The sequence below is a fragment of the Neopelma chrysocephalum genome, unplaced genomic scaffold, assembly GCF_003984885.1.
Source record: "Neopelma chrysocephalum unplaced genomic scaffold, ASM398488v2 Primary Assembly neopelma1_141, whole genome shotgun sequence".
NCBI lineage: Eukaryota > Metazoa > Chordata > Aves > Passeriformes > Pipridae > Neopelma > Neopelma chrysocephalum.
In genome coordinates, this window is record NW_020897803.1 from 912468 (window position 1) to 924378 (window position 11911).

Below are 11911 nucleotides of genomic sequence, written 5' to 3' on the forward strand. Positions count from 1 at the left end.
TATAATACAGATATATAAAGGGATTAATAGCTGCACAGTTTTCTTTATACCATTTATATCATATCACATTATATATTATATTAGATGTATAATATAGATATATAAAGGGATTTCTGATGTATTTTTCCCTCATGCAACTGCAAGTGTGGTCCTCAAAGTACAGTTTAAACTCTAATTAGAAAAAAAATTTAATTGCAAATCCAATCATATATTTGTGCTCTTCCCAAAATGTGCTCTTAGCTCATCCCTTATTCCACCAATTTCCCTTCCAAAATATCCATAATTCAAGATAATTTGGCGCATTTGCCTCATAAAATCAGCAGCAAAACATAAGTTTTTCTTCCACTCACCTTCACACTTGCCTTCTGCAAGCTTATTCTTGACTGGAAAAGACTAAGTTTGGACCTGGAAGAGGAATTAAAAGAAGGAATTATTGTCTTGGACCATTTTTCTCCCAAGCACAGGAAAAACAGGTCGCTGCACGGTGCTGCAAAGTTTTAATTGAAATAACTTTTTACACCTGAATTTTTATTTGTGTGGGTCTGAACAAAGCTTAAGGATGAAGGAAAACCTAAGAAAATATTCACTGCACATTCTGGAATATTTTGCACAGTTTTCCCTGATTTGGGAACCAAATTTCAATCCATCCCAAAAGGGAAATTGGGTGTTGGCTGCAACTGGAGTCACTGGGGGGGTCTGATGGATTTAGGGGCAGTTCTCCAGACACAAAGTGCTTCAATTTGAACTATAAAAGGAATATCAATGAAAAATCAACAGCAATTATATTCCAGGAAGCCGGAAGAGTGTCCATGTCCAAACGTAGATTTTTGAAAGCAAAATTGGTCTGATTTTTATATCTGAATCCACAAAGCATAAACTAGAGAAGGATTTTCTCTTTAAAAAGCAAATAAGAAAACAAAATCAAGTAAATAGGTCTTTTAATCCGAATAACACTTCAGAATGAATCCATTCCAAAATTCCCAAGCTTGGGTTTTTGGTTGGTTGGTTGGTTGGTGTTCCTGTTCTTTCTTCAGGTATTACAGGGAATTTTACTGAAGTTCTTTTCATCATCCAACCCTCAGAAAGAGAGAAAAAAAATCTCCAAATTTGATTCCCTGAGAGCAATTCTGAATAACTTCTAAAAATACAAATTTTTTAAAAAATTATAACAAGGGTGAGGCCAAACCCCAAATTGAAAACATGTGGGAGTTGCTTTCCTGGAAATAAGGAAATCAACCTCTTTAGGATGTCAAGGAACAGAAAAAAAACCCTCAAAAATCAAGCTTAAAAATAAAACTCATGTGCTGTTCTCCCCCCTTCTGAATGGGCTGATCCCAAATTTGAGATGTGTGGAGAGAAAATGAAATCCAGAGGCTTTAACAGCACAAAAAGTGTCACTGACACAGTGTCCTTTAAAAATGTGGAATTAGAGGAGTTAGTTTAACTCCCTTCCTGAAGAAACCAACCCAAATTTCTAATTTCATATCAGGGTGTGTTTAAAGGGCTACAAAAATGTGTGTGTGTATATATATATGCATATATATATATCCTTTTATATATTTTATATACATAAAATATTATTATAGATAATATACATATAATATAGTATGCATATATTATAGGTTATATTTTATATAATCTATTATATATTCTATCATAAATATCAATAATTATACCTAATGCATTATTATTTTATATTAGATATAATCTATTCTATAATATATATAATATATTGTAGGACATATAGATGATTATATGTAATATTATAATAATATAGAGAAATATATAAAAGAATATATATAAAATCTATAAAAGAATATATAAAAATTCTATAAAAGAATATATAAAAAATCTATTAAAGACTATATAAAAATCTATAAAAGAATATATATAAAATTTATGAAAGAATATATAAAAAATCTATGAAAGAATATATAAAAAATCTATGAAAGAATATATAAAAATCTATGAAAGAATATATAAAAAATCTATGAAAGAATATATAAAAAAATCTATAAAAGAACATATATAAAATCTATAAAAGAACATATATAAATATATAAAAGAACATATATAAATATATAAAAGAACATATTTTTATATCTCTATAAAGTTATTATATACAAACGATTTATACTGAATATAATAAATGATTTATAATTACAGATAAATATCTCTTAGTGAAAAGAAAACAAACCCTATTTTTGCCTGTATTTACTCCGGAAAAAAACCTGGCACGAAGCTCACTGAAAAGCAAATTTCAAGTGTAAAAACCAATGGAAATGGGCTTTTTTAAACCTGCAATTATTTCTACATATGTTATTAGAAAAACATACTTGGCCTCAATATCAGCTTTGTCCCGCACGGCCTGAGCCATCTGTTCAGTCTCAAAATATTTCTTTTTGCCTTTAGCTAAATCTTTCACTGTCTCCTGGAGTTCAGTTTGGATCCTCGTCAGCTGCTCCACGCACTGAAAAAAAGCAGCCAGGAGAGAAAAATTCCATTTTTTTGCCATCCAAACAACACCATCATCCTTATTTTACTACTTTTCAGGATTAAAACAGTTTCCAAGTCAATTATTCCCCTCTTTTCAAGCTGCTCAGAACATAAACCCACTTTCTTCCTTTCTTTCTGCTGCTGTTTCAAGTGTTCAAAATCAGTGATAACCCAAAAAGCTCTGAAAGCTTTGGATGAGGTAATTACTTGAAATAATTGGGATACAACTGGGAAAAATCCAAAGGCAACCTGCTGGAGGTGATTAAAAAAACCTGATTAATCTTTCCTTCTGTAAAATTTAAAACATGAGAGAAAAGCTGCCACATAAAACACAATGGCAAGGATTATTAATTTTATAGTGTAATTAATTTAAGAGTGTTTTACATTATTTTTATATTATTATATATATCATTTGAAGAGCTCTCTTTTAAAAATAAGGATGTTGAGAGCTTTCCAACAAGTCAGGTTGTCCTCTTAGTGAACACCCCCCCAAACAGCTAATCTTCTTCATTACACTAATTATTAATGCATGGAATTGTTAATGCATAAAATTATTAATCCATGTGATTATTAATTCATTAATCCTTTGTGTGCACAACTGAGAAACGAAGGGTAGAAAAATCTGTATATATTGTTCAGCTGACAGAGACCTAAGAGCCTGTGAGAAGGGGGTTTTGCTACATCAGTGGGTATCTGGATCCCTGAAGTCTCCTGGTGGCATCAAAAATTAAAATATCAAATAACCCCAGTTGTTAAAACCGTTTTTAGAAGAGTAAAACAATCTCGCTTTTGCATCCCTGGGGAATAAAAAAACTGGCAGGGGACTGGATGTCACTTTAGTGTCACCTCACAAGTGCTTTACTGACTGGGAATATTAATTTTGTCTGGATGGAGATCAAGGTAATTATTAACCTGTCCATTATTTATCTGTTTTGGAAATTCAAAGCAAAGGGTGAGAGGCTGAACATATAAAAAAAAAAAATATATGTGTATATATATATTTTTATATATATATAAAATATATAAATATATATATATTTTATATATATATAAATATATATATATGTATAAAAAAATAACCTGGTTGTGGAGGGAAATTAATGCCACCAAGTGGATGGTTATTCCACGTTGTAGGGAAAGTGTGGAATACTTTGAAGCAGACAATTGTAATAACTTGTTCTGCTGATTCAAAAGTGCAGGAAAAAAAGGAACTTCTATGATTTATATAAATTTAAAGGTCCCGCTTTTACTGCTGGCTCAGAAACACTGAACTAACAGCGCCTGCAGAAGAATAAAATAAGATTATTTACCCAGTTAAAATGCTATGAAATTGCTCCAGCACTGTTTGGAAAACTTCACAGGAAAATAAAATTCCACAGGACAAGGAAACGACGTTAATAAAGTTAATAAAGTTAATTTTTCCACCAAAAAACCCTTCCAGGGACGGGGCAGCCGCAGTTCTCTGGGCAACCAGGAGTCTCCCCACCCTCAGAAACGGCTTTGAAATGCAACAAGCAATTAAATGAATATTCAGCTTCTTTGAACACTGTTTCCTCTGCAGGGATGAACAGTTTAACTGGAGCAGCTTTTGGAATATTTCCCTGGGATCCCCTGACAGGAGGTGGTTGTGCCATCTCCACACCTTGCTCAAGTTGTTCCTTCAGGTTTGAGACACATCTCTGCTTAAAATCAGAATTTATCCTGGCAAAACCCACTCGGAATCATCACTGCAAACCCAATTTAATATAAGTTCCACAGCACAACATGAGATTTCCAGAGATATATTTGACCAACTGCCTCACATTTTTTAAAACCCTCGTTTCCAAGTAGTTTTAACTTGGAACAATTAAAATTAACTCATTTTGATCCCCCTCCAACAAGCTGGATATTTATTTTTGCAAGAGACTGAGAAGCACACACGTTATTTTAGGATTTAAAATACTAAAAGGTTTCTCATAACCATTTTTTCTCAAATAAAAATGCCACCATTTCAAGGATTTCTTGAGCCCAAATACCTTTTTCAGTTGCTGTTCCTTGAAGCACCGGACGCTCCTGGCTGGCTCTGAAATTAAGTTTTTATAGTTCTCACAGATATTGAGCCGGGACTGGGCCACCTGCATGGTGCCTTCCAAGAGGGATTTCCACACGGAGTACATGCTCCTGGAATCATGGAACACAGACAGGGCGTGGGAAGGAAGAAAGGGAGCTCAGGGAGGAAAACAGGGATTCACGGGATCTCCCGAGCTGGAAGGACCCACAAGGGTCACCGAGTCTTGGGCTGGTTTACACAACAGCAGCATTTTGCTTTAAAAACTAAATATAAGCACAATCCTTTATGCTGCTCTAGCAAACATCTCCACTTTTCACAAGAAATTTAACTGAATTTGTCCCAAAAATAAAACGTTTCCCTCATGTTCTGCTTTCGTGATTCCACTTCTTGCCAAACATTTCTGGTTGAACCTGTTGCTTTCATGGCACAGACCCTACAGAACCCAGATGTTGGTAAGATCATGGAATGTGTGATTTTGGACACCTGGTCATCAGGGCCCCAAATAATCCACCACAAAAGCTCGGGAGGAGGAGGAGGAGGTGGAAGAAGGTGATGGGATCTCCTCTGGAGTTGGCAGAAGGAAGGATTCCTGGAGCCTCCAGAGCTCCCAGATAGGGAGGGAGGGGTTTGGAGAAGATCTCTGGGCGCTGTGGGTGGACCTGGAAAGGTGGGTGGGTGTTATGGGAGCGTTTCATGTACTCTTTAAACCCATAATTCAGTTTATTTCTCCTCAGACGCCCGAGAGGTGCGAGGCTGCTGAAAGGCCCAAACACAAATCTCTCAACGATTTCCCCCTGTTTGAACTTAAAACTTGTCAGAATACAAAGAAGACACTAAAATAAAGCATCTGCAAACCTCTCCCACGTCTTTAGGAGGTGCTGCTCCAAGGCTTTCAGCACCTGAGTCAGGGCTGGTTTCCACCTCTCATGGGAATCAGAGGAAGTTTTGTAAACAATCATCTCTTGCTTTGCCTCCTCCCTCCTGTTAAATGTGATTTTCACAAACAAACCTCCTAAATTTAAACCAGTTCCCGCCTTTTCCTCTGAAGAAATCCACATTTATTCCCCTAACCTTAAAGTTATTTGCTAAAATCTGTATTCAGGCACAAGCACTGACACCCAAACAGATGCACAATTTTGTGCTGTTTTGTTTCTCTCATCTTCCTAAACATTCGAGTCATATAAACATTTATTTCAGCCTGATCTCGGGATTTCAATGGAAAACAAAGCAATGCTCTGCTACAAAGGGGAAAAAAAAAAATCACTTTAACTCCAGACAAGCGGTGGTTCATTGTTAAGTAAAATAATGCCACAAATTGGGATATCCAACTGGTAAATTACCTATAATCACTTCGTTCATCAGCTTTTATCCCAAGCCAGTCCTTCTTTAAGTACTGACTGGCCAGCTTCTGGATGCTCTGTTAAAAGAAGGAGAAAGGAAAAAAAAAAGGTAAAAATCAGAAGTAATTAAAATACCATTTTAGCCCTCGTGTCAGACAAATGAAAACGTGACATCTGAGGAAGCCACCAATCCACAGCTCCAGCAAAAACAAGGGCAGGATCAGAGGCAGGAACACTGCAAGGCAAAGGGCTCCATTTGTCCCAGCTAAGAGAATCCCAATTTTTGTTTTACGAGGGGTTCTCAGAAGCGATGAAATCTCCTTATCTTTGCTGAGCCCCAGCTGAAATTCCCAGCTCGGATCATCCCAGGTTGTTGCTCACGGGATCAGCCCCGTTCCCCAGAGGATTCCAGGAGACAAGAAGCTCACAAATGCACTTCAGCTTTAATTATTAATGTTAATTGTGCCCTTCAGTCTCTGCCTTTCACTCCATGGGGCCTCAGAAAACCCAATAACAACCTTTTTGTGCTCAAGGTCAGAAAGCAGCGAAATTTAACCTGTAACCACACAGGGAGGGGGAACTGCTGCCACGGGCTCCTAATCCCATTTCCTCCTTGGAATTGGGTCCCTTCAGTGGGAAAATATGATGTACACAGAGCAACTCCTGGAATTCAGCAGTGGGTTTATGGACAATGAGCAGGATTCCTGATTATTGGGTCACCACAACTCCAGGTTTGGGGCAGAGCAGCTGGAAAACTGGGAAAGCACAGCCTCAAGTTGTGCCAGGGGAGGTTTAGGTTCGGATATTTGGGAAAAGTCCTTCCCCAAAGAGTCCAGCTGCTCTGAACTGCTCTGGGGACCCAACTTTGGTGTTAAAGATGTTATTTTACCCTAACAGGCCCAATTGCTGGGAGCTCTTACTTCTCATTCCAAGTTTCCACGTCTTCCCAAGTTATTCTCCCTGATTTCCACTGCTCTTTTCCCTCAGTTAAGGGCCATTTTCAAGTTCCATTTGCTCAGGGAACATGAAATATCTGAACATATTGGTCACACAGTCAGCAGGTTTTTTTTTCATGGTTAAATCTACGCCTGTCACTACAATTTCTTGCGTTTCCTTTCTTTTGGGCCATTTTTTCAAAAAGATGCACAAATTGCATTAGGCAGCTGTTAAAAAAAAAAAAGGCAGATAAAAGGAAAAATATCATTTCCTTTAACTCTGGCAGAGCAATTTGTGCTGAGACTCAGAGCTTTATTAGATACCTCCACCTGCTGCTATTTTCATGTTTCCATCCCTTCTGTGTTCGACTCCACTGTTTCAAGATGCTGAACAAACATCCACAAACACCAAAAAAAGCTCGCTGGCAGCTGAGGACAAGCTGTGCCAAAATTTAAGATGCAACAAAAAAAATAAAAACAGGCAGAAGAGGGATAAATAAAGCTATTTTTGCTCCTTCCTTCCATGAAGGTGAACCATGATCACGTTGAACAGGCTTCAGATAAGGGGATTTAAACACAAAATTGAATTTGTGGAGAGGCAGAAACATCAGTCTGTGCAGAATGTTCCCCTGGAGTCTCCACAGAGACCTTTGAGCAGGTGAAGGGGCTCCCAAAGAGCTGGAGAGGGACCTGGGACAAGGGATGGAGGGACAGGACACAGGGAATGGCTTCCCACTGCCAGAGGGCAGGGTTAGATGGGATAATAGGATATTGGGAAGGAATTCTTCCCTGGGAGGGTGGGGAGGCCCTGGACTGGATTTCCCAGAGAAGCTGTGGCTGCCCCTGGATCCCTGGAAGTGTCCAAGGCCAGGTTGGAGCACCCTGGGAGAGTGGAAGGTGCCCCTGCCCATGGCAGGGGGTGGCACTGGATGGGTTTTAAGGTTTCTTCCACTGTGCTGAAAAGCTATAAATATGCCACATTTCTGGGCGTTCCAACTGTTTGCAAACCTGCTCAGCAGATGGAGGGATGGGACAGGGAATCGTGTCCATCCATCACCCAAGGAATCCACACTTCCAATGAAATTCTGCTGAACTCAGACCACGGAAAACCAGCCCAGTTTCACTCCAATTCCAGTTTCCCAGAGCTGCAGCTCCCACTTGCTGTTCCCTACTGCCAGACCTTCCCTCCAGTGTATGGATTGGGGGTTTTCTAATAAAGCCAGCTGGACAGATATTGGGGCAGGAAACAAAAAACCATATTTGCTGTAACCCTAACAAAACCAATTCCTGATAGAAAAGAAAGATGTCCCAGATGAAAAGATCAGTCAGAGAAAACAGACAGCTTTTCAAAAGACATATTAATGCCTTTCAAAGCAGCCCTAAGGCTTTTATCTGTAATAATTCCGAGGTGCTGATGACAACCAGGTCCCCCCAAACCTATCATTGATTGCAGAAATCCTGACAGACAGTGGCTGATGCAACCCTGAGTTTTGGGATTATCACCCAGACAAATTCAGAGCTCCTTTCCATTTTGGTGTTTTCAATCTCTTGCATCACTTTGATCCCTTCCCTTTCTCCCAGCAGCTTTCTGCCATGATTTTGTTTTCTAAAGGGGATGATTTTGTTTTCCAAGTCCTCTTCTGGCAGGCAAACACCCCACAAGGGTTTGATATCTCTCTTGACTTGATTTCTCTGGGAGAAATGAGGTTGCTCCTGATTAAACTGATGCAATGGAAGTGGAGACACCAGTTGTACTATTCAACACTTGCAAATTATGGTTCTCCACAAGCAGCAGGGAAAAGTAATAGTTTTATTATATATCAATTCTTATTTATATTATATATATATTATTTACATTGCTTATGTAAAACAGAGCTTTGCTTTGGTTTACTTTCACTTTTTTTGGTTTACTTTCACTTTTTTTGGTTTTTACTTCCCTGATGGTCTCAGCTGCTTCTCTGAAATCAGCCAGATCTGACCTGACTTCAGCGAGCTCAGGGAGCCTGACTCACTCAAACACAGACCCAAAATTCAGCAGACAACTTTATGGATCCCAGGGATGTTTTTTCCTCACAAGAAGAGTAACTTGGAACACACTTTATGCTTTTTCTGCCAATCTCTTCTCAGCATTTTGACAGGGAGAAGGGAGCAGAAAACCCGAGTGGTGAGAGGACTCCAGAGCTCTGGAATACAACTGAGTCTCAGGATTAAACTCTGAGATAGTTATGATTATTTCAAGTTATCTTTTATTCACTAGAGCTGGATTGACTAAAATGCCATGATTTAATGGGAATGAGCCAGGCAGGGATCCCACAGGATGTGACGTGGTCCCATTTCCATGACAAGCCGTGGACAAAACACAATTATTTTGCTCAGAGGGCTTCAGGCAACGACACTGGGACTAAAGAGCTGCTGCAGCACAAATGGAAAGGCAAACAACCCACACAACAGCAGCACAGGGACTTCTCCAGCAGGTCCTGGTGCTTTCCAAAAGGATCAAAACGATTCCGGGACTGTTTGTCTGCGCTGCCTTTACCAGGGGTAAATGAGAGCTGAACAGGTTTTCCTGGTCCTGCAGCATCAACTGGAAAACTCCCCCAGAAACACGTGGAAATCTCCTGTAAAGCTGTATCACTAATCATGCTGCTTCTCCCTCCTGGACATGGGATATTCCTTCCTACCATGAGATGATTCAACTTCCAGAAAAGCTGGAATTTCATTCTGTCATTCACTACTTCTTTCCAAGCTGTGTCATCCCCCTTTTTTCCCCCTGATACTTCAAGCATGACAAGAAAACAAAGTGGAAAGCTGAAAAAAAATCATTTACAGCAGTTAAATATCACCTTAATTGTCCAAATTCATTAAATGCCAAAGCTCTTCTCATTAATTTAAGTTAGAACTGTTCCTTCACCGGCAGCATCTTAATTCTCTCCAGAACAACTTGCTCCTGGAGTTTGGTATTTCTTTCTATATTTAGTCCTTAAAGGGGATTTAAAAAATAAAATAAATCCCCAAGATTTGCTTGTTCCACTGGTGGAAATATCTGAGAGATCCCACAAAAAGGAAAGGCCAAAGGAACAACAGTCCAGGAACGATCCTACCCCAGTGAAGCCATTTGGGAAAGCTCATGGAGTGTTATCCCAATGCCCAACTCTTTTTAATGTCCATAATATCACTTATTACTATAGAAATATTATTAACAGGATGTTAGACAGCAGAGAAACATAATTTACAACTGATTTTAGTGCTTAATGCAAACATTTGCCTCAGCATCCAAACTGAAATGTCTCAGTTTTAATTTTAACCTGGAACAGCACGAAAAAAAGAAGCCAAAAAACTACACCAAACTGGTGTTAAGTGGTTTGTCTTAACACTTTTTTATTTATTGTTGCTTTTCTAGGAATTTAAACGAACCTGAAGGAGACAGAACTTAACTCTTCCTCCCTCAGCCCTCCTTTCAAAATTACAGATTTTAAATTGCTACACTAAAGAAAGACTTGCTGCCATTTGGACACATTCCAGGTTATTTTTCAGGCCTTTTGCTGAATTACTCGTTCAGAAATGTCTGTGTTGATGTTCTTACTGAACTGCCCAGGGATTATTTTGATGTGTGTTTTAGGCAGCTTGAAGTTTTAGGGTCTCTCTTCTTGTGGGCACAGCGATTTTCAGCTCCACAACCTCTGAACATGCCAAGAAAAAATACATTTCCCAGCTTTCCAAGCCTCCAAGGGAAGGAGTCTGAGCAAAATCACCCTGTCTTTGAGTGGGAAACGTGGAAAACTGCTGAAGATTGGTTTTAGTCTTCAAAAGACAAGTAGCTCCATGTTTAAACCACAACTCATGAGGTTCAACTAAATTAAAAGAGGGTCAATTTAGATTAAATAAGTTTTTTAGGATGCAGGTGGTAAAACACTGGGAGAGGTTGCCCAGAGAAGCTGTGGCTGCCCCTGGATCCCTGGAAGTGTCCAAGGCCAGGCTGGAGCAAGCTGGGATAGTGGGAGGTGGGATGGGGGGTAGGATTGGATGAGTTTTAAGGTTTCTTCCAACCCAAACCATTCCATGACATTCTCTGATAATTGGGAAGCCAGAAGGTACAAAACACCATTTGTAAAGATCCCTTTCCTCTAAGCTTTGAGCCACAGACCCTCTAAAACTGGTATTAAAAGACCGAGGAGAACCAAGTCACGACTAAACCCCCGTTTTTCTCAACTCCCAGGTCTGATTTCCAGCCCTAATTTAAAGCCAAGCTTTTCAGCACCTTCCCCAGTGCCAAACACCGCCCAAATCCCACACTGGGGAGGTGGTGGCAAACCAGAAGCTCTGCCATGCACACTCCAAAGAGGAACTACCAGACCCTCCAGTCGGACCTGCCGGGAAACAAAGGCCACAAAGGAAACAAAATCCTTCCTCTGTCTCGAACCAACTGTCTGCACAAACCTCCTCTGAGCAAACACTGCCAGGGAAGGAGGAGCTGGGAGACACCCACCACCTCCTCACCATCATCTTCTCACCCATTAGGACCAGAAAAAAAGGAAATGTAGATTCTCACATTCTCATCTTGCACATAATTGTCCCCACAAGTTGAGTTTTGCTGAGTGAGGCCATAACCCAGCACGTCCCACTTTTGTGTAGCATTAAATCCCACCTTTCCTGGAATTCACACCTTGGGGGGCTGAGGAAACCAGGGCAGAAATCCTCACCTTCCACAGTGTCTGTTGGCTGGAGAACTGTGTCCAACCACTGCTGCACAGAACGGGAGGATCAGGACAGGATCTCACAGCAAAGTGTGAACCACGGATTAAAAATCTGTGTGAACTGATCCACTGGCCTTGGGGAAGAATTTGGAAGAGAAAAACCTTGACATGGAAAAATTTGGAAGAGAAAAACCTTTCTGTGAAAGAATTTGGAAGAGAAAAAACTTTTTATGGAAGGATTAAAAATCCACGTGAACTAATCCACTGGCCATGGGGAAGAATTTGGAAGAGAAAAACCTTGACATGGAAGAATCTGGAAGAGAAAAACCTTGACATGGAAGAATCTGGAAGAGAAAACCCTTGATGTGGAAGAATCTGGAAGAGAAAACCCTTGAT

The 11911-nt window shown here is 39.6% G+C and overlaps 1 protein-coding gene across 2 annotated transcripts in view; it reads right to left on the reverse strand.

Moving 5' to 3' along the window:
* The window catches only part of FCHSD2 (FCH and double SH3 domains 2), a 110570-nt gene that overhangs the window by 45398 nt on the left and 53261 nt on the right, over positions 1-11911 (reverse strand). For both annotated transcript variants that reach the window (XM_027699771.1, XM_027699772.1), the window contains exons 4-7: positions 5887-5963; positions 4512-4656; positions 2337-2470; positions 351-405 (exon numbers count right to left, since the gene is read on the reverse strand). In XM_027699771.1, the coding sequence (XP_027555572.1) occupies positions 351-405; positions 2337-2470; positions 4512-4656; positions 5887-5963 (411 nt within the window). The remainder of the gene's footprint in view (positions 1-350; positions 406-2336; positions 2471-4511; positions 4657-5886; positions 5964-11911) is intronic.